The 24358-nt window shown below is 43.4% G+C and overlaps 1 protein-coding gene across 1 annotated transcript in view; it reads left to right on the forward strand.

Moving 5' to 3' along the window:
* The first annotated feature begins 9349 nt into the window (after positions 1-9349).
* Positions 9350-24358, forward strand: part of IL1RAPL1 (interleukin 1 receptor accessory protein like 1) — a 1039435-nt gene continuing 1024426 nt past the window's right edge. Inside the window, exon 1 of the mRNA XM_044285800.1 lies at positions 9350-9410. Coding sequence (XP_044141735.1) covers positions 9350-9410 — 61 coding nt within the window. The remainder of the gene's footprint in view (positions 9411-24358) is intronic.

Genomic DNA, 24358 nt, shown 5'->3' on the forward strand with positions numbered 1-24358 from the left:
CAGCCAAGCTGATAGCCAAGGAGCTGAATGGGATGTTCTCCCGGGTGGGAATCCCAAAGGAGATATTGACGGACCAAGGGACCCCTTTCATGTCCAAAGTGATGAGGGAGCTCTGCAAAATATTAAATATTAAGCACTTGCGTACTTCCGTCTATCACCCCCAAACTGACGGGCTGGTGGAACGCTTTAATAAGACCCTAAAGTCCATGCTCAAGAGAGCGGTGGCAAAAGATGGAAAGGACTGGGACCTCTTGCTGCCCTATGTGTTATTTGCGGTGTGAGAAGTGCCCCAGGCGTCCACGGGGTTCTCACCGTTTGAGCTGTTATATGGTAGGCATCCCCGAGGCCTGTTGGATATCGCTAAAGAGGCATGGGAGCAACAGCCTACCCCTCACAAAAGCATAGTCGAGCACATCGAGAAGATGCAGGACCGGATAGGAACAGTTTTGCCCATAGTCCGTGAACATATGGAAGCGGCACAGCTGGCCCAGAGCCGCGTGTACAACCGGGCCGCCCAGGTAAGGACGTTTAACCCGGGCGACCGAGTGTTAGTACTAGTGCCCACCGTAGACAGCAAATTCCTGGCCAGGTGGCAAGGACCATATGAGATAAGAGAGAAGTTAGGCCCCGTGAATTACAGGGTATACCAGCCAGGAAGGCGGAAGCCCGAGCAGGTGTACCACGTTAATTTACTTAAAGCCTGGAAAGATAGAGAAAGTCTCCTTGGGGATGACCCGCGCTTTGTCTTGGCTGCAGAGAACGTCCCCGGCCCTACAGTGGTACCAGAGGACACCCCTGCAGTAAAGATAGGTAGCGGTTTGTCGACTAAGCAGACTCAAGACGTGAAGGCGTTCATTAGCAGGAATAAAGACGTGTTCTCTGACCTTCCGGGACGTACCAATCTCGTCCAACATGACATTGTCACCGAGCCCCAGGAAAAGGTCCGTTTACGACCGTACCGGGTACCGGAGGCTCGGCGACAAGCCATTTCAGAGGAAGTAAAGTTTATGCTGAAGTTAGGGGTCATTGAGGAGTCTAGAAGCGAGTGGGCTAGCCCGATCGTTCTTATCCCAAAGCCCGACGGATCATTACGTTTTTGTAATGATTTCCGGAAACTAAACGAGATTTAAAAGTTTGACGCCTATCCCATGCCGCGAGTAGATGAGTTAATAGAGCGTATGGGTAAAGCCAGGTATTTCTCGGTGATAGATCTCACAAAAGGGTACTGGCAGGTACCTTTAACAGAGACAGCAAAAGAGAAGACCGCCTTTGTCACGCCGGAGGGGCTATTCCATTATAGAGTGTTGCCCTTCGGGTTGCATGGTGCTCCAGCCACGTTTCAACGGCTGATGGATATCGTCCTCAGACCACATCTCCGGTATGCCTCAGCATATTTAGATGATATAATCATATTTAGCCAGGACTGGGAAAGTCACTTGTCGAAGGTTCAAGCAGTGATAGACTCGCTCAGGAAGGCAGGATTGACCGCCAACCCAAAAAAGTGCTCAGTGGGCCTGGAGGAAGCGTGGTATTTGGGTTATGTCATTGGACGCGGAGTCGTTAAGCCCCAAATAAATAAGATCGAGGCGATCCGAAATTGGCCTACACCCCTTACGACCAGGCAACTGCGGTCATTTTTAGGGATGGTAGGGTATTATATGCGGTTCATCCCACATTTCACCACTATAGCTGCCCCGTTGACAGGACTCCTGAAAGGTAGGATAACGGTAATGGTTCGCTGGGATGAGCAGGCGGAAGAGGCGTTCTCCCGTTTGAAGTCGGCCCTATGTGGGTCCCCAGTTCTGGTGACGCCCGACTTTGGACGGGAGTTTATAGTCCAGACGGACGCCTCTGGAGTAGGCCTCGGGGCGGTACTCTCCCAGGAAATCAATGGTGAAGAGCACCCCGTTGGTTTCCTGAGCCGCAAGCTCACCCCAGCGGAAACCCGGTACAGCGTGGTAGAAAGAGAATGCCTCGCCATCAAGTGGGCACTTGAATCTCTCAGGTATTACCTGTTGGGGAGAAGGTTCCGTCTGGTGACTGACCACTCCCCTCTCCGGTGGATGAGCCAGGCTAAGGAGGGGAGCGCTCGGGTTACCAGATGGTTCTTATCCCTCCAGAATTTTAAATTCAGGGTTGAGCACAGGGCAGGTCGTCTGCAAGGGAACGCTGATGCCCTGTCCCGGGTACACTGCTATATGTGTGTTCACCCTGATAGGATTGAACAGGGTCGTCAAGCCTTCAGGGGTGAACAAAGGGGGGGGGGGATATGTAAGAGAATGTCTGGAGTGGTAGTGGATGGAAGATACGTACCACCGGGGGTCATGGCCCTGGTGGAGTAAGAGCAGGGTGGGTGTCTGTTCCCCATGGACCACCACGGGTGGACGGGTTTCAGTTGTTGGTGTCAGTCTACACTGATCCTGGCAGGTTGGTTATCTCTGCCTTAGTTGGGTAGGGAAGGAGTTAATCCTTCACTATGCTTGCTGGGTGTGGTCTGCCTGCTACACCCAGGGCTGTGAATATAGGTTTGATGCTCACTGACTGTGGGGCTGCTGATGAAGTGTGGTCTCCTGTCTCACTGCAGGAAGCTGTATGGGAGGCTGATCGCTCGGTCGGGCTGAGCGCTGTACTCCGCTCGTCTAACAAGGACTTCCCAATTGCTGCAGGTTCAGCGAAGGACCAAAAGAAGGGATCCTGTGGCCGGAGCCAATCCCTTGTCCAGGCCGACACGTGGCCTGTCTAACTTGCATGAACTTGGACAAACCCACCCCATGACAAGGTGTAGTACTGACCACGGATGTGAGAGACTGTGTGAACAGGCACCAAGACGCCTGCAGTGTTTGGGGATCCTTTGTGGGAGGTGGGGTTTATGGACATTGCTGTTGTGTGAGTTTTGATGTGATGCACTGGAGTGAATAAAAGAGCACGGTTTGGACACAAAGTCTGTCTCCTGAGCCTCTATACTGCCACCGCTACCATCTACCAGAGCAAACCCCCACAGCACTCAAAATGAAAAATAAATAAATAAGGGGTTTTCTTTGTTCACCCATTCTGCAATATTTCAGCCCTACACAATCTAGCTGCTGCTACTCTATCTATCTATCTATCTATCTATCTATCTATCTATCTATCTATCTATCTATCCTTTGTCTATCTATAGTATTTATCTATAGTATCTGTCTACATTATCTATCTTTTATCTATCTATTTATTTGTCTGTTTATCTATATGCTATCAGAAGGCCTTAATCGTACATATAGTAGATTTATACTGGATAAGTGAAGCACAGCTTATAGCCAGGAAGCCCTCTACAGAAAATTGCATCTCATGCTTCTTTCAGTAAATATGAACATTATCTTAAATCTACAAGCCAAGTTTTGTCATTTCAAGTCAGTAAAGTGACTCAGCTTACGGAAATGTGCTTTCTAATACACCATAAAGGATCAAAATTAGATGGAAATAATGTTATCGATAAAATATGAGATGAGGAAAAGTCAGATGCTTTCACAATCTGAGCTGAAGGCACATACATATTTAAGAACCACATGAACAGATGGATCTTACTGCAGTTTTCATTTTTTTCTTAAATAAATGCTTTCACCTCTTGCCACACTTAAGTCACCAAGACATAAGAATAATCTTGATTTCCTTATTTTGATTAGAAAGTGGCAAACTGTATTACCTCACAGGCCTAGAAATTGAATTGAATCTGTGCCTCTAAACCAGGTTGCAGCTGCAGAGCCAGGAGTTGGTCTTTCAATTTTCTTTCCAACTGAATGATATTTTCTCTCAGACATGATGCATGCTATTCTAAGTAATAGCAGGGAGGATACCTGCCAAAGCCTTAAAATGGACTTAGTTAGGTTTACCATGGCCTGCCGGGACTTTGCTTATATGCTGGGATGATCAAGTCTTAAGAACAGTAAAGCACTGAAGATTTACTTCATCCCTGGAGCCTTTCTAGAAAATCATTCAGAATTTTATGTCAAAGACAGCATTATAACATAAACATATTTAAATTGATATCATAGCCTATTTTCAGCTACACAAAGCCTCTTCAGTGAATAAGTCAATTTTTTCTGCCTGTGAATCAAGGACTATTGATTGACAGCTGTGCTTGTAATAAAAAATTAGTAAAAGTTATAATAAAATAATTATAGTATCTAACACAACTGGATTTTTTCTGCTTAATAAACAAAATCTGTGTTTCCAAAATAAAAATGTAAATATATTAAATAGAAATATATTAACTCATTTTATATAATATACTGTATATGGGACAAACACCCAGTATTTAATGCAATGTGTAGTATCCAAAAGTACCTGGTCAATTTTTGTTTTTGCATTTTTTATCTCGCTGCTTTTCAAGAGTCGTAACTTTTAAACTTCTGTTCATATAGCCATATGAGGGCTTATTTTTTTCAGACAAGTAGTTTTTTATTTTATTTTATTTATCATATCTTGTATTGGAAAATAGGAAAAAAACAACTTCCTTGTCAGATAAAAATTAAAATAAAAAAAATCTGCCAAGTTGTTTAAATTTTCATGTTCACTATGCACTAAAGATGAGATGGCAAACTTATTCTGTGGGCCAATACAATTTCAGTGATACCAAATTCATGTCATTTTTATTATGGTTTACTACTTAAAAAAGACTAAATAATAACCTTTATATAAAATAGATATTTATAAAAAAAATACTATTTTACTGTGATTTTGAATCCCCTAGAATATGCAATTTTTTGATTGCCTGTACCATAGACTGCAGTAGAATAATATTGCAGTCAATGGGATTTTATTGGCTGCTAGTTAAATCATGCCATGGACATGGTTTATCGTGGTTCATAACAACCAATCAGAGCCCTGCAATTTCAACACAAGGGCTCTGATTGGAACCCCCTCCCTCTATCTAACTATTCAGATGCCACATTTGCTATTGATCACAGCATTTGAGGGGTTATTTGACGAGGATTAATCATAGCCAGGTGTATGCTATACCCGCCATATGTGGATCTCGTGAGCCTGCTTCATGCATTTCCTTAAATAATAACTGTTATATATTTTTTTATTTGCTCGTTTATTTGAGCTAGGCATGTATACCTGAGTTAGTCTTTCAATGATTGCTAAAAGATCTGTAATTACCTTATAATAACAGCTTTTATTAATGTCTCCTTTGCCTTTCCACTGCTCCCTTAAAAGACCGTTGCTAGGGCTCTTCTGTCTCCCAACTTAATCCAAACAGAAGACAGAGGGTCAGTCATTCACACTGCATGCCTGCATTAGGCTTCAGAGTGAGGAGGCTTGTCTTTCAGTAATCCAATCTGATTGGCTGGCAGGAAGCTGCTGGCTACAGTAAGTGTGTATGGGAAGTAAGGGAAGGCTGTTTTGGCCTCAGAGAACCAGCAGAGGATCCATCTTGAGAAGATGTAGGATTCAAGACAGCCATAACTAAGGGGAAAACACAAGTACTTTTGACTAATCCGCATCTGCTCATCCGTGGTTGTTTTATGAATACATATGCACACCGCTCAGTGAGAGTCAAGAAAAGCCAGAGAGAAACAAAGAGGCACAACACATATCTGAGGGCTTATTCCCATTGTTTTAGTGATTAATGTTGGTCTCAGATCATAGACACCCCAATGATCAGAATTATGACATGTCAGTTTGACATATCAGAAGTTTGTTAAAATCATAAGTTATCTTAAAAAAATTGTATTACAATAGCAATCCACGATCAAAGTTGAAGCTAGCCCAACAATCCATGGATCACTAGATTATTGGTTCTGGCAACCATCTGTTAGGATCTCGAAAAACACTGTCTGTCTATAAATTAGTATAAATTTTGTATTACAAATCAGATTGCAAGCTCTCGTAGACAAGGTTCTCTCCCCCTCTGTACTAAGTCTGTTACTAAGTTCATGTGCATTGTTTTGTGTTATTTTAAACTTTGTATGTATGCCTTTTCTTGATGTACAATGCTTTGAAATTAATGGCTCTTTCAAATAACTAATAATAAAAAAAGTAATAATAATACCCATGTAATGCAAGAATAGGTAGGGTCTGATAAAGTGAGATGTGCATCTCAAGCCTCATGCAGGTAAAATTCTAATTCCCAGTAAATTTCCAGAGATACCATCAGCAGTTTAGAGTCTTTGATTTTCAGATATTAGTAGCAGGAAATGCAAGTAGATGTGAAGGGGGAGGTGGTGGTATACATTTCCATACATAGTTATGTAATATCAGGGCTCTATTACCACTACTGATCAGAACATTATTGTCACGAGGGTGTCACGACCTATCGTTGACCCTTTGGTGCCTGGGGTCAGAAGGTCACAACGGGTGGCTCAATTTCAAGGGGTCACTCCATGACCTAGTTGTGGGAATGGATTCTGGTCCAGGTTTTCCTGTTTTGGTTTTCAATCCTTTTTGTTGTATCTAGGTATTGGTAGTTTTCCTTTCAGCTGTTTTTTTGTCTGCCACTCCCAGCTACTATATATTCTCTCTTCCTACTTCCCTTGTTGCCAGATATAGAACTTCCTTCCAGGTTATCTATTCTGAACTCTGATGGTTTGGGAGTTGCTGTGGAGTTGCTGGAGCAGTTGGAACCGATGCTGTCGGATCTCCGGTTCTCTCCAGTTTGTTGTATACTGTTTGTTGTCTCCATTCAGGAATTATATGTGGTGTTTGTGTTGTTTGTCCACTCCTTGTTGTTACCCTAGGTGTCAGTGGTGAGGACTAGTGCTCCCACCGCCCTACTCACTACCTAGGGCTTCTTTCAGGGTAAGCCAGGGACGAAGCACATGATCGGCATACAGGTCAGCAACCCATCTAGGGACGTTAGGGCAGCCAGGTGCCAGTGCAAAGTGAGTTAGGGGTCACCACTCCCCCATCTCCCTTGCGAAAGGGCACCCTCCTTCCCTCCTCTCTGTGCCGCACATCTGTTACCTGCCATAGCAGATTTGATAATTATACTATGGAATAACTATTTAAATGGCATGTGCATCATCCATTTGCACACATCCCGTTGCTTTCTGTCAGCCTTATTCTATATTAGATGGCAGTTCTGTTGAAAAGAATGAGACTCTGTGACAGTCAGCTTCACTCGTAGAACTCTCAGTGTGAAGTTAATGGAAGGTGAAGGGCACAGCATAAACTAGTGCACCAGACCTCTTCATTCTAGTCATCATAGGGCTCTTGATTCATATGGACCTTGTTATCCGTGCTGAAGAAAAATCCTCAGATAAGTTTCCATAACAAGTCAAGGGATGCTAAAATGTGAGAATACCCATAACAACATTTCTAGTACATGATGCAATGTTACTGCAAGATAAACAGATTGGTCAGTAGAATGATAGTTAATAGAAAGGGGATAGACAGAAAATATACAATGTATCAAGTACCCTATGCATGAAAAAATTGGCACCAAAAAGTTGCAAACTTTTGTCCAGACACTTTTTACTCAATAATATGTGTCTTTATGTCCATTTCAACCATTCTCGTCACTTGTCTATAAAATTGGAAGGGCATTGGTGGAAGAGTTCATGGCCTAAAGCGTAAAGTCCCAATTTCAGCATTCTGGATGCAGAAAACCAGGAGTGAATTAAAAAAAGGAAAAAGTTATAGTATTTGTCCTTTATACTTCCTCGCCTTTTATAATCCACTTCTGATTTTGGCTTCCAAAACTGCATCAAGAAATCTTGCAAATTATAGCTTATAGTGCATTCACCTCCTAAGATGCTCCGACATTTTTAAGAAGTGTACTGTTCTGGTGTATCTTATGGCAGCAAGCTAATTTACAAAAATGGCATGTGAAATATCAGCTTGAAAAAATTGCCTCCATATTATATTCAGACACATCACCAGCTTTTTTATAGCTTGCAAATTTAAATGTGTAAGCCAAGTACAAGTCTCCAATAGCAGTGAGATAAAAAGAGTAACTTGTTATGTGGTGCCTGGTCTAAATAATTTAGAGCTTTACCATTCATTTAGTTCATATGCATTTTGGTGATTATATTTTTGCTGACATTTTATTCTTTTATTTCTATTCTTTAAATATTTGCATTGGTGCCCATGGATTGGGGAGCAATTAAGATGAAGTCTCTTAATTCTAAAGCATTGTTAATTGTCTATGCAGTAGTTCTTTTAACACATGGAGCTTCTTGACTTCTCTTTTTGTGCCCGACACAATCTGAGGCATCCAGATGTTTTTGAAATAGGATTTGAAACATAGTTACTGTGGAATATGAAACAGCAGGTGATCTAGAACTTGAAATACATCTTTGGAAGTGAAACTGCACAAATTGGATATGTCTTAGCTTCCTTACATTAAAATGTCTCCACTGCAGAGAATATTTTGAACGTAAGATGAATAGCACATTTTGCAATATTTTTTATTATTCAGCGCTATGTTTTGTATACTCAAATGTAACCAATGTCTGGGAGAGAAAATTGGAATTAATAAAGTGCAGAAGTCAGTGCAAAGTACACAAACAAAATTGTGTTGGATAAGAGCAGAATAAAAATAAGTGGTGGAAAATGCAGAGGAGCAGTAACCCAGTAATGTACAGTGCATAACACTAAAGCTGTTATATGAGGGAATTGCTTTTAGTAAGTAATAGTTTCCAAGCTAACCATGATTCTTCACTCAACTAAGTAGAAAGTTTTGCCAAGGAAGAAAATAATGTAGTAACAATATATAATCATCAAAACCATAAATCACAGCAGAAGGTTTCTTTCATAGATTTTATTTGCAATGGATTGCGGCAAAAGTTGGCCGTGTCTGTCCTTTGTCAGGCACTACAAAGGTTATAATAGAATATTTTCAGTAAAACATAGTTTAAGTTCAATTACATCATTGTATTTTAGTACATATCCATGATATATTTATATATATAACAAACAATCGCCGTCCTCTGATTATCCAGTCATTTTCGTATCTGATACAATGGTACAAATATCTAGTTGTTTGTTAATGAATGGGAGATATTCCACATTTCGTAAATGTTCTTTATACCTGGTCAATTTTCAGGGTATTACATTCATTGACATCACATTTTTAATAGTACTCTTAGATATGTTATGCGCCATTCGATCAATATAGTAGTCTTATCACAGATGTACATAAAGAATCCTTAATTTTAGAGTAACCATTATGATAATTATATTCCTAAACAGTAGTTCCCCTTATAAAACAGAATTAATGATATGGCTATTAGCTACTTACCTGTGCCGCTGGAGGTAGAGTAGATGCTGATAGAGTGCAGAGATGGGGGCCTATGGCTTCCGAGACATGCATTGTGCATGAACGCCAGGCCGGTCCTTGCTCTTTTAAAGGAGCCATGAGACCGGCATGCAGTGGGTGGTGGGCAGGTCAAGCAGGCAACTTCGTGCTCAGAAAAGCAGAAGTGAAGGTAAGTGGAACGCACCGCTCGTATCGCGGTGCGTTCCACCGGCCGTAAGTGAAGGTAGGTGGAACGCACCGCTCGTATCGCGGCGCGTTCCACCGGCCGGAAAGAGGTCGGTCAAGCTTGTGTTCCACAGGATACACTGCATACATAGCAGTGTGTCACTATAGGAAGGGAGTTAGCTAAATGGTAGAATTAACAGCAAACTAGACAGAGCTGCCACTGAGTCAGCTTAAAGATATAGGATTAGTATAAGTAAAAAAAGGGATACCCCCTGCGGCACTGGGTATAGCTTCATATTCATGGAGCCTGAAGGGAATTAAAAAGAGATGATGTTAGAATATTATGAAATATCATAATCCTTGTGATAATAGAGCATCATGGTCAGATGGTAGAGGGGACCACCAAGTACATTATTGCCAAATGATTGAAATGCATTTAAAATCCACTGTTCCAAAGAAATCCATATAGAGACAGTCCGGATGAAGAGTTTTATTAAATAAAGGCCTGTACCTCGTATTCCCTGTTTAGTCCTTTTGGCATCATGGTTTGTAAGGTATGGATCCAGAACGCCTCCCTATGTTTCAGCATCTTGGATCGATCACCGCCTCTCCTGGATGTTGGAATATATTCAATTATTTGGAGTGGTAGCAATAGATTTTGTTGGCGTATTGTCAACTTGTGTTGGCAAATTCTATCTCTTATTGATTGAGTTGTTTTCCCGACGTACATAAGGCCACAGGGGCATTTGATAGTGTACACTACGAAATCGGTGTCACAGGTAAAATAGCCCTGGATTTTGATGGATTTACCTGTATGGGGATGGGAAATAGATGATCCTCTTTGTACGTTTGTGCACTGTGCGCAGTGTAGACATGGAAAGGTGCCTGTTCTATGTGTATGTAGGAGAGTTTTTATTGGTGAAAGTTTGGATGGTCCTATGTCTGCCCTAACAAGAAAGTCTCTGAGGTATTTAGGCCTTTGGTTGCATGGGAGTACTGGATTTTTAAATTTGTCTACTTCAGGATATGCTTTATGGAGAAGAGGCCAGTGAGATTTGATTATGTTGACTACCTTCCTGGTACTGGCATGGAACTAGTGGACAAAGGGAATGCGCTTCATTGCTGGATTCCGTTTGTTTTTGGTGTCTGGGGTTCTCAGTGTATTTTGGGGATAACCTCTTTCTCGGAATCTATTCTTAATTTCTGTTTCTCGTTTCTTTCTTATCATGGGGTCCGTGACTATGTATTGTACACGTCTAAGTTGGGAACCTGGGAGTGCTTTCATTGTGGTGGAAGGATGGAAGCTAGTGAAATGTAATAGGTTGTTCCTATCCGTGGGTTTACAAAAGAGGTCAGTAGTGAGATGTCCAGAGGAGTCTATGTGTACCATTGTGTCCAGAAAGCTGATTGTTGTTTTGTCGTAATGTAGGGTAAATTTTATTTCTGGGTAAATATTATTGAGGTATTCGTGAAATTGTGTGAGTTTTTCAAGGGGTCCCTGCCAAATACAGAACACGTCGTCTATGTAACATTTCTATAGGCGACTGTATTGTTGGAAAAGTGAGTTATTGTAGATATATGATTCCTCGACGTCTGCCATATAGCAGTTGGCATAAGGGGGGCCACATTGGGCCACATTGTAACAATATATAAGAGATGAAAAATGTATTTTTTAGTTTAATTAAAAGAAAAAATCCTAAATTTGCGCTCGGAAAAGCGGAAGTAAAGGTAAGTGGAATATATTGTTACAAAAGGGAAAAATATTGTTGCAATAGGTTGCTAAAAAAATAAAAATTGTAAAGTTAGAAGATATATAGTCTTTCATCCAAGTAAATAATGAAGCTTACTTGTAGTACCTTCCCATATAATACAATGAGTTTTGAGTGAAGTGAGGCATTCTAAGTGGAATTTGGTTTTAAGATTAGGAAAACTTTAATTCTCAACGAAGCCAAATTACCTTGCTCTTCCTTGCATAAAATCTGGTTTTCCTAAAATGGTGGCTATGCATATTACAAAGTGAAAGTAAGAATCCCAGGAACGCAAGATCACCCACAATGTCATGCAGCCAACCAATCCACAGGTAGTCATCCCCTGTGATGTCACATTCCCATAAAAGCCTCATCCTGTGCCATCTCCGCCATTACCATTGCACTAGGCACAGCGTTGTTGCAATAATGTAGGAGCCATGTTTAATCCATCCATCATGTTCAGCATCTGGCTTTAACCATAATAATTTTAAAAGTGAAATAGCATTATGTTCAAAGTAGGGAGGGATCCCTCAATACTATTCCTTTGAGGAAGTTTTTCCCCCCTCAATGCTGTGTACCATCTCTGGTACCATCACACAGGAGGACAGGGGCTGTTGTATACATGCTCAGGCTCCGCCAATCCCTGTTGGGGGGAGCTGGAGCGCACTTAGATGATCATGGCATCAGAAGAGTTAACGTCCAAGCCTTCACACTGTGGGAAGAATATGATTAAGCAGAGTGGCCTGTGTATACCTAATTTATAGCAATTCATGACAGATTATATTTAAATTTTTGGGTGAACTTCGGCGAATCGGCCAAATGTAATTTTTCTAAACTTTGCTCATCTATTTGAGAATAAATCCTTAACTTATCTATGTATGTGTTCGTCTTAAAGGGGCTATCCAGGAATTGATAATGATGTCCATTTGTCTTTGGTTTCTCAACATTGACATTGGTCCTTAGGGTCTAACAGCAAGTCCATAGTGTTTTGCTTCACACCTTTGATTTTGTACTTTTCCAGTTGTCCACATCTGTTGATTAAATTACTACACAAGTATCATCTTATGTTGCACTCTGCTTGTTCTTTTTCTTATACTAACTTGCCCCTGAGCAAGACCATATTAAAGATTGATTAAGGAAATTTCAGTGCATGGACCTCTCCATTGCATTCTATAGAAATTACAGAGAAATCCGAGTCATCAACTTCCTTAAGCTTGGCTAAACAGGATATTCGAGCTATGTGGAAAAAAGTATGCATGGTGGGCTTAAAGCTAAAATCCACCTGTAGCCTGAAAGATATATGATTAGGCAGTGGCCAAAGATTCTCATATAGCCACAATAAATGTATTAGTGGTTTTGATTTAAGCGACCAGTACAGAACAAAACTGGCCCAGGAAAGGGTTTGACTCCCAATAGGTGCCCAAGGTAGTGAAGGCTCCATGACGTCCCTATAGATCACAAATAGCCTTAGTTTAACAAGAGGGATATTTCAGTTCACAGTATTGAAATTAAATGTAATCAAAGTGGAGTGGCCCACAAGTGTTAAGTGGTAGTTGTTATTAGCATAGACCATGTAGGGAGCTTCTTTTTTTTCTTTTTTTTTCTTTGCTTTATTGCCATACTTACTGACACACCCTCATTCCTCTGACAAATTCAGGAAGGTATTCTGTGATAAGAAATTAATTTACATAATGACAAATAAATGTCATTATCTGGAAAGAACATTCTGATAGTATAAGTATACATTTTTGTACAAGCAAGATGGTTTCTCTTATATATCAATTATATCCCAGTAAATTTTAAAGGGGTCTTCCAGAACTGTCGGGGATATAAAGCAAATGCTTTATATATATATAAAAAAAACTAATGGATCAAAATAAAAATTATTCAAATGATATTGATCCACGAGGTGGACATATAGACACCTCAAAAAGATTTTGATCGAGAACCTGATTATTTTGTGCAATCAGTAAGAATAGGGTACAAGTGTCTATGCAAAAATATAAATTAATTATTATACAATAATTTAGAATAAAATCTAAAATGTAACAATGCAAATTTCAAATGATATACAATGATATGCAGTACCCAGAATTCGCCACTATATGGTGCCAACAATACACTACTCAACCAACACAAGAATAACATGCAATACTGCTTTTAATTAGGAGAGATATATCAATCAATTGATTATGCACAGAAATTCAATAAAAAAAATTACAAATACAAACCCTTGCCCTGCCAAATCTTATGATCAATCTCGGATAATGGTAGTATTGCAATAAAACTTATAAATGATCAGCTTGATATCAAACTAGGGATCATAAAGATTCCCAACAGAGAAGCTCTCTTGTTATAAATATCAGCTCTTGTATTCAGTGATATGCATTTTTGCAACATTGATGTAGTAGTAACACTATACAATACATCTGCAATAAGTGGGGGTTGGCTAAGTATCAAGCCAATTAATTTATATCAATACTACATAAAACAAAAATATACATTACGCAAGAATCTTGGGGAAGTCAGCTCTCAAGAATTTTTCTGATAATCCAAATACTTCTCCCCGCTCCCTTTCTTTTTTCTTTTTGTTGTGTGGTCCCCCCTCTTTTTGGTATGTAGTTTCTTAACCAAAACTTATCAGATGAGCACACCTTCTAATCATTGTTGGATAGGCGTGTACATTGATAAGGAATGTGACATTATAACACTACCCAAAATACACTTTTGCTACTGGTGTAGTGTTACCTACTCATACCTAGGTGGCACTGTTGTATAAGCTAGAAGCATAATACCATTAAGGATTACCTCATACATGCCTAACATCTTCAATACTACATATCTCTGATATCTGGAGGCCTCATCTCAGAGCTGAGGAACAAACTTTGATACATGAATATATACTTTGAGGAACATCTAGACAATTCTCACACTGTAGAATTAATGTTTAGATAAGAAATACAATGAAACCTCTAATACCACAGGAGTTGTGTATCTTCTAACTGTCTAAATGATGATTGACTCATTCCCAGAAGTCTATACAAATATAAGGATATAAAAAACATAGCTCTTAAAGGCAATGAATATCCATCATAACTATAATAAGTAGATATAACAGTTTACACTTCTGAAAAGGCATAACAGGACTTAGATATTTATAGTCTATCCTCAGGACGGGTCATTAATAGTGTTGAGCGAATTGAGCTTCGGATCCAAGATCTGAAGTCAAATAATTCAAAACTTTGTTTTAATACTGTACAGAGAACCATCTCTGTACATCATTAAAGTGTATGGTTTCTGGTGAGGTGAAATCCATCATCCTGCGAAACTTCAGTGATAGTGAATTTCGCTTGCTGGAGATCATATATTTGAATATTGTATGGAGACAAATCTCCATAAAGCATTTAAGCAAAGTGATTGGGAGTTGAGCTGTAATGCAAATACACAGTGGAAAGACTCTTGTGCTTCCAGCTCTGCCCACTGTATCATTTCCAGGGTCTTCCTTGTACAGGTGATTTGTGAAGGTGCCATATGTTGGCGTTATAACCTCCCTTCTGCCTCTCATCTCCAACTGACACGGGACAGAAAGTCAGTTACATGTACTTTTCTATTCATTCCTATGAGACTGACATTGAGGCTCCCATATGAATATGTAGGGAAACTGGCTTCCTGTTCACACATGCTGTGTTATTTGCAAAGTCTATGTGCTGGTCACATGACACAGCTGAGAAGCAGAAGGGGGTGAAAACTCACAAATACAGTCACTGCTAAGTGCTTCTTTATTTAAAATGATAACTCCAACAAATATGATCAGTAAGCAATACTGTGTTCATGACTGCAATCATTGGGAAACTCTCATGATTATAGTACAGGCTGGCTTGTTTGGCTAATATACTGCTAGTTACTGTGAAGCATAGGTGCAAGAAAAATGTGGAAGAGTAGTAGGTAATGAACTAAGTGGGTTCACATTTATGCAATCAACAAATGCGTTAAAAAAAAAATGGAAGATCAATACAGTTGAAATATGGTCATGGTCAAGGAACTGGGCTATACATTATTAAAGGATTAGTTATAGAGAGTAGAAATGAGCGGATTTTTCAAAAATTTGATTCGGCCGGTTAGCCAAATTTTTAAGAAAAATTTTCTTTGATACGAATTTATTTGCGGCAAATCACATTAAAAACTATTTCCTGGCTGCTGAGAGCCTTTATAGTGGTGTAGAACACTGTGCCTTGTAGTAACACGCATAGGGAGTCTGCTTTGGTAGTGAAATAATACTGTGAGTCCGTATGACATGCAGATGAAAGGCGACTCTCGCTCAGCCTTACGAGTCGATGTTAATGCCAAAAAGAAGCACACTCCTTTTACACCTTCGCCAGCTGATTTCACATAGATGTTATCAGAACCTGTTCTATTAAACGCGTATACAAGTAGAGCCCCCCCGACAGAGTCACTGAATAATTTATCCTTCCTCTGATTAGTCAGAACAATAACCCACAGAAAACAGATCCTGCCTGTGGAGCATACACCTTCAGTCGGTCAGCATTTGCTCAATAATCCATCAGTATTGCTAATTCCCCCCAAAAATAGGAGTGAATGTAAAACAGAGATGACATATGAATGGAATATTTGCATGTTTTCTACCCACTCCTGCTTTTGGCTACTAAATCATAGGACAATTCTAATGGGACCATACAGGCCTTACAGCTGCTACACAGACAGGATCCATTGTGCGTCTCATTTTACCTTCCTTCTGACAGATCAGAAGACAGGTCAAATAAATGATAATGTCAGCCAGTCATGAAGTGGGGAGGGTGGGAACAGCATGAGAAGTCCACAGAGTGTACCTATGACATAGTGGTGAGGTGAAAGCAGCATGAGGAGACCACATAGTGGCCCAATGAGTCTGGAGGTGGCAGCATTAGGAGAAAGCCACCGAGTGGCAAAATGACAGTCTGGAGGTGGAGGATGCAGCAGCAGAAGGCCACCGAGTGGCACAATGACAGAGTCTGTAGATGGCAGCAGTATGATAAGGCTACGAGTGACACAATGACACAGTCTGGAGGTGGCGGCAGCATCAGGAGGTTGTCATTGTTTTCATGTACTTTTTGTATATTTGTTGTTTCATAATATATATTTTCCACACACTTTCAGACGTCACACAACATCATTCGGTCCATACTGTAAAAGGAGTTTTTCAGTCACCCATCATTTTTATCCCCCCCAAAAAATTTAATTTGAAATAAAAAATTTCACCACGACATAATTCGGTTCATAAAGCAAAAGGAGTTTTGCAGTCACCCATCAACATTACCGGAAAAAAAAACTCAGATTAGCACAGTGACACAGTCTGGAGGTGGCAGATGCAGCAGCAGCATCATGAGAAAGCATAGAGTGGCAAAATGACAGAGACTGTAAATGGCAGCAGTATGATAAGGCCATCGAGTGGCACAATGACAGAGTTTGGAGGTGGCAGTAGTATGAGGAGGCCACCAAGTGGCATAATGACAGAGTCTGGAGTTGGCAGCAGTATGAGGAGGCCACCTAGTGGCACAATGACTGCGTCTGGAGGTGGCGGCAGCATCAGGAGGTTGTCATTGTTTTCATGCACTTCTTGTCAAGCAACTTAAGCAGGGAGAAATCATGACTTCAGATGGAAAAAAATGACAAATATTCTAAAAAACAAATATATAGCACTATATTTAGAGTTGAGCGAACACCTGGATGTTCGGGTTCGAGAAGTTCGGCCGAACATCCCGGAAATGTTCGGGTTCGGGATCCGAACCCGATCCGAACTTCGTCCCGAACCCGAACCCCATTGAAGTCAATGGGGACCCGAACTTTTCGGCACTAAAAAGGCTGTAAAACAGCCCAGGAAAGAGCTAGAGGGCTGCAAAAGGCAGCAACATGTAGGTAAATCCCCTGCAAACAAATGTGGATAGGGAAATGAATTAAAATAAAAATTAAATAAATAAAAATTAACCAAAATCAATTGGAGAGAGGTTCCATAGCAGAGAATCTGGCTTCCCGTCACCCACCACTGGAACAGTCCATTCTCAGATATTTAGGCCCCGGCACCCAGGCAGAGGAGAGAGGTCCCGTAACAGAGAATCTGTCTTCATGTCAGCAGAGAATTAGTCTGCATGTCATAGCAGAGAATGAGGCTTCACGTCAGCCACCACTGCAACAGTCCATTGGCATATATTTAGGCCCAGCACCCAGGCAGAGGAGGGAGGTCCCGTAACAGAGAATCTGTCTTCATGTCAGCAGAGAATTAGTCTGCATGTCATAGCAGAGAATGAGGCTTCACGTCAGCCACCACTGCAACAGTCCATTGGCATATATTTAGGCCCAGCACACACACAGGCAGAGGAGAGAGGTCCCGTAACAGAGAATCTGGCTTCATGTCAGCAGAGAATCAGTCTGCATGTCATAGCAGAGAATGAGGCTTCACGTCAGCCACCACTGCAACAGTCCATTGGCATATATTTAGGCCCAGCACACACACAGGCAGAGGAGAGAGGTCCCGTAACAGAGAATCTGGCTTCATGTCAGCAGAGAATCAGTCTGCATGTCATAGCAGAGAATGAGGCTTCACGTCAGCCACCACTGCAACAGTCCATTGGCATATATTTAGGCCCAGCACCCAGGCAGAGGAGGGAGGTCCCGTAACAGAGAATCTGTCTTCATGTCAGCAGAGAATTAGTCTGCATGTCATAGCAGAGAATGAGGCTTCACGTCAGCCACCACTGCAACAGTCCATTGGCATATATTTAGGCCCAGCACACACACAGGCAGAGGAGAGAGGTCCCGTAACAGAGAATCTGGCTTCATGTCAGCAGAGAATCAGTCTGCATGTCATAGCAGAGAATGAGGCTTCACGTCAGCCACCACTGCAACAGTCCATTGGCATATATTTAGGCCCAGCACACACACAGGCAGAGGAGAGAGGTCCCGTAACAGAGAATCTGGCTTCATGTCAGCAGAGAATCAGTCTGCATGTCATAGCAGAGAATGAGGCTTCACGTCAGCCACCACTGCAACAGTCCATTGGCATATATTTAGGCCCAGCACCCAGGCAGAGGAGGGAGGTCCCGTAACAGAGAATCTGTCTTCATGTCAGCAGAGAATTAGTCTGCATGTCATAGCAGAGAATGAGGCTTCACGTCAGCCACCACTGCAACAGTCCATTGGCATATATTTAGGCCCAGCACCCAGGCAGAGGAGGGAGGTCCCGTAACAGAGAATCTGTCTTCATGTCAGCAGAGAATTAGTCTGCATGTCATAGCAGAGAATGAGGCTTCACGTCAGCCACCACTGGAACAGTCCATTCTCAGATATTTAGGCCCCGGCACCCAGGCAGAGGAGAGAGGTCCCGTAACAGAGAATCTGTCTTCATGTCAGCAGAGAATTAGTCTGCATGTCATAGCAGAGAATGAGGCTTCACGTCAGCCACCACTGCAACAGTCCATTGGCATATATTTAGGCCCAGCACCCAGGCAGAGGAGAGAGGTCCCGTAACAGACAATCTGGCTTCATGTCAGCAGAGAATCAGTCTGCATGTCATAGCAGAGAATCAGGCTTCACGTCACCCACCACTGCAACAGTCCATTGTCATAAATTTAGGCCCAGCACTAGTGTTGAGCGGCATGTCCCATATTCGAATTCGCGAAATTTTGTGAATATTCGAAAGAATATTCGTAAAATATTCGCGATTATTCAAATTCGTTATTATTTCGCATATGCGATAATTCGAATTATCGCATAATACATATGCTATGCAAAATTCACATGTGCGCTAATGAAATCGCCTTACGAAGATTCGCAACTCAATTCAATCACTAATGTATGAATGCAATGCCCTTTGCCTCTGTTCTGGGACAAGTGTAGATATTCGCATGTGCGCTAATAAAATCGCCTTACGAAGATTCGCACCTCAATCACTTTCTAGGGAATGTGAGACTTTTGGGAATCAATCGAGATACAGTGGGGGGTGATGACAGTAGTTGACAGAGTACAGATCAATGTAATCTGTAAGGTGGAAAGTAAAATAAAAAATACGAATATTCGTAAATCGAATTTTACGAAGTTCTACGTATTCGCGAATATGGTGCTATACTATATGAATGCACAGGCCTTTGCCTCTCTGTTCTGGGGACAAGTGTAGATATTTGCATTTGCGTTAATAAAATCGCCTTACGAAGATTCGCAGCTCAATTCAATCACTAATGTATGAATGCAAAGCCCTTTGCCTCTGTTCTGGGACAAGTGTAGATATTCGCATGTGCGCTAATAAAATCGCCTTACGAAGATTCGCAACTCAATTCACTAATGTATGAATGCAAAGCCCTTTGCCTCTGTTCTGGGACGTGCCGATATTCGCATGTGCGCTAATAAAATCGCCTTACGAAGATTCGCGCCTCAATCACTTTCTAGGCAATGTGAGTAAGATCTGAGCTGTTGGACCTTTGGGAAACAATCAATTATATGTGTACTGTAATTTTGTGGGGGGGGGGGGGGAAACAAAAAACGAATATTCGTTTTTACGAATATATAGCACTATATTCGAAATATTCGCGAAATCGCGAAGTTGCGATATTCGCGAAAAAAATTTGCTTTTCGAATATTCGCGCTCAACACTACCCAGCACCCAGGCAGAGGAGAGAGGTCCCGTAACAGAGAATCTGGCTTCATGTCAGCAGAGAATCAGTCTTCATATCATAGCAGAGAATCAGGCTTCACGTCACCCACCACTGTAAGAGTCAATTTTCATAAATTTAGGCCCAGAACCCAGGCAGAGGAGAAAGGTCCCGTAACAGACAATCTGGCTTCATGTCAGCAGAGAATCAGTCTTCATATCATAGCAGAGAATCAGGCTTCACGTCACCCACCACTGCAACAGTCAATTGTCATAAATTTAGGCCCAGCACCCAGGCAGAGGAGAGAGCTCCCGTAACAGAGGATCTGGCTTCATGTCAGCAGAGAATCAGTCTGCATGTCATAGCAGAGAATGAGGCTTCACGTCACCCACCACTGCAACAGTCCATTGGCATATATTTAGGCCTAGCACACAGGCAGAGCAGAGAGGTCCCGTAACAGACAATCTGGCTTCATGTCAGCAGAGAATCAGTCTGCATGTCATAGCAGAGAATGAGGCTTCACGTCACCCACCACTGCAACAGTCCATTGGCATATATTTAGGCCTAGCACACAGGCAGAGCAGAGAGGTCCCGTAACAGACAATCTGGCTTCATGTCAGCAGAGAATCAGTCTGCATGTCATAGCAGAGAATGAGGCTTCACGTCACCCACCACTGCAACAGTCCATTGGCATATATTTAGGCCTAGCACACAGGCAGAGCAGAGAGGTCCCGTAACAGACAATCTGGCTTCATGACAGCAGAGAATTAGTCTGCATGTCATAGCAGAGAATGAGGCTTCACGTCAGCCACCACTGCAACAGTCCATTGGCATATATTTAGGCCCAGCACCCAGGCAGAGGAGAGAGGTCCCGTAACAGACAATCTGGCTTCATGTCAGCAGAGAATTAGTCTGCATGTCATAGCAGAGAATCAGGCTTCACGTCAGCCACCACTGCAACAGTCCATTGTCATAAATTTAGGCCCAGCACCCAGGCAGAGGAGAGAGGTCCCGTAACAGACAATCTGGCTTCATGTCAGCAGAGAATTAGTCTGCATGTCATAGCAGAGAATGAGGCTTCACGTCAGCCACCACTGCAACAGTCCATTGGCATATATTTAGGCCTAGCACACAGGCAGAGCAGAGAGGTCCCGTAACAGACAATCTGGCTTCATGACAGCAGAGAATCAGTCTGCATGTCATAGCAGAGAATCAGGCTTCACGTCAGCCACCACTGCAACAGTCCATTGTCATAAATTTAGGCCCAGCACCCAGGCAGAGGAGAGAGGTCCCGTAACAGAGAATCTGGCTTCATGTCAGCAGAGAATCAGTCTTCATATCATAGCAGAGAATCAGGCTTCACGTCACCCACCACTGTAAGAGTCAATTTTCATAAATTTAGGCCCAGAACCCAGGCAGAGGAGAAAGGTCCCGTAACAGACAATCTGGCTTCATGTCAGCAGAGAATCAGTCTTCATATCATAGCAGAGAATCAGGCTTCACGTCACCCACCACTGCAACAGTCAATTTTCATAAATTTAGGCCCAGAACCCAGGCAGAGGAGAAAGGTCCCGTAACAGACAATCTGGCTTCATGTCAGCAGAGAATCAGTCTTCATATCATAGCAGAGAATCAGGCTTCACGTCACCCACCACTGCAACAGTCAATTGTCATAAATTTAGGCCCAGCACCCAGGCAGAGGAGAGAGCTCCCGTAACAGAGGATCTGGCTTCATGTCAGCAGAGAATCAGTCTGCATGTCATAGCAGAGAATGAGGCTTCACGTCACCCACCACTGCAACAGTCCATTGGCATATATTTAGGCCTAGCACACAGGCAGAGGAGAGGTTCATTCAACTTTGGGTAGCCTCGCAATATAATGGTAAAATGAAAATAAAAATAGGATTGAATGAGGAAGTGCCCTGGAGTCCAATAATATATGGTTATGGGGAGGTAGTTAATGTCTAATCTGGACAAGGGACGGACAGGTCCTGTGGGATCCATGCCTGGTTCATTTTTATGAACGTCAGCTTGTCCACATTGGCTGTAGACAGGCGGCTGCGTTTGTCTGTAATGACGCCCCCTGCCGTGCTGAATACACGTTCAGACAAAACGCTGGCTGCCGGGCAGGCCAGCACCTCCAAGGCATAAAAGGCTAGCTCTGGCCACGTGGACAATTTAGAGACCCAGAAGTTGAATGGGGCCGAACCATCAGTCAGTACGTGGAGGGGTGTGCACACGTACTGTTCCACCATGTTAGTGAAATGTTGCCTCCTGCTAACACGTTGCGTATCAGGTGGTGGTGCAGTTAGCTGTGGCGTGTTGACAAAAGTTTTCCACATCTCTGCCATGCTAACCCTGCCCTCAGAGGAGCTGGCCGTGACACAGCTGCCTTGGCGACCTCTTGCTCCTCCTCTGCCTTGGCCTTGGGCTTCCACTTGTTCCCCTGTGACATTTGGGAATGCTCTCAGTAGCGTGTCTACCAACGTGCGCTTGTACTCGCGCATCTTCCTATCACGCTCCAGTGCAGGAAGTAAGGTGGGCACATTGTCTTTGTAGCGTGGATCCAGCAGGGTGGCAACCCAGTAGTCCGCACAGGTTAAAATGTGGGCAACTCTGCTGTCGTTGCGCAGGCACTGCAGCATGTAGTCGCTCATGTGTGCCAGGCTGCCCAGGGATAAGGACAAGCTGTCCTCTGTGGGAGGCGTATCGTCATCGTCCTGCCTTTCCCCCCAGCCACGCACCAGTGATGGACCCGAGCTGCGTTGGGTGCCACCCCGCTGTGACCATGCTTCATCCTCATCCTCCTCCACCTCCTCCTCATCCTCGTCCTCCTCGTCCTCCAGTAGTGGGCCCTGGCTGGCCACATTTGTACCTGGCCTCTGCTGTTGCCAAAAACCTCCCTCTGAGTCACTTCGAAGAGACTGGCCTGAAAGTGCTAAAAATGACCCCTCTTCCTCCTCCTCCTCCTCCTCCTCCTGGGCCACCTCCTCTTCCATCATCGCCCTAAGTGTTTTCTCAAGGAGACATAGAAGTGGTATTGTAACGCTGATAACGGTGTCATCGCCACTGGCCATGTTGGTGGAGTACTCGAAACAGCGCAACAGGGCACACAGGTCTCGCATGGAGGCCCAGTCATTGGTGGTGAAGTGGTGCTGTTCTGTAGTGCGACTGACCCGTGCGTGCTGCAGCTGAAACTCCACTATGGCCTGCTGCTGCTCGCACAGTCTGTCCAGCATGTGCAAGGTGGAGTTCCACCTGGTGGGCACGTCGCATATGAGGCGGTGAGCGGGAAGGCCGAAGTTACGCTGTAGCGCAGACAGGCGAGCAGCAGCAGGATGTGAACGCCGGAAGCGCGAACAGACGGCCCGCACTTTATGCAGCAGCTCTGACATGTCGGGGTAGTTGTGAATGAACTTCTGCACCACCAAATTCAGCACATGCGCCAAGCAAGGGATGTGCGTCAAATTGGCTAGTCCCAGAGCTGCAACGAGATTTCGCCCATTATCACACACCACCAGGCCGGGCTTGAGGCTCACCGGCAGCAACCACTCGTCGGTCTGTTGTTCTATACCCCGCCACAACTCCTGTGCGGTGTGGGGCCTGTCCCCCAAACATATGAGTTTCAGAATGGCCTGCTGACGTTTACCCCGGGCTGTGCTGAAGTTGGTGGTGAAGGTGTGTGGCTGACTGGATGAGCAGGTGGAAGAAGAGGAGGAGGAAGCCGAGAAGGAGGAGGTGGCAACAGGAGGCAAAGAATGTTGCCCTGCGATCCTTGGCGGCGGAAGGACGTGCGCCAAACAGCTCTCCGCCTGGGGCCCAGCTGCCACTACATTTACCCAGTGTGCAGTTAGGGAGATATAGCGTCCCTGGCCGTGCTTACTGGTCCACGTATCTGTGGTTAGGTGGACCTTGCTACAGATGGCGTTGCGCAGTGCACACTTGATTTTATCGGATACTTGGTTGTGCAGGGAAGGCACGGCTCTCTTGGAGAAGTAGTGCCGGCTGGGAACAACATACTGTGGGACAGCAAGCGACATGAGCTGTTTGAAGCTGTCTGTGTCCACCAGCCTAAATGACAGCATTTCATAGGCCAGTAGTTTAGAAATGCTGGCATTCAGGGCCAGGGATCGAGGGTGGCTAGGTGGGAATTTACGCTTTCTATCAAATGTTTGTGAGATGGAGAGCTGAACGCTGGCGTGTGACATGGTTGAGACGCTTGGTGACGGAGGTGGTGGTGGTGGTGGTGTTGGTGGTACATCCCCTGTTTGCTGGGCGGCAGGTGCCAACGTTCCTCCAGAGGCGGAGGAAGAGGCCGAGGCGGCAGCAGCAGAATAGGCCGAGGCGGCAGCAGCAGAAGAGGTAGCAGGGGGAGCCTGAGTGACTTCCTTGGTTTTAAGGTGTTTACTCCACTGCAGTTCATGCTTTGCATGCAGGTGCCTGGTCATGCAGGTTGTGCTCAGGTTCAGAACGTTAATGCCTCGCTTCAGGCTCTGATGGCACAGCGTGCAAACCACTCGGGTCTTGTCGTCAGCACATTGTTTGAAGAAGTGCCATGCCAGGGAA

Source organism: Bufo gargarizans, chromosome 3, assembly GCF_014858855.1.
Source record: "Bufo gargarizans isolate SCDJY-AF-19 chromosome 3, ASM1485885v1, whole genome shotgun sequence".
Lineage (NCBI taxonomy): Eukaryota > Metazoa > Chordata > Amphibia > Anura > Bufonidae > Bufo > Bufo gargarizans.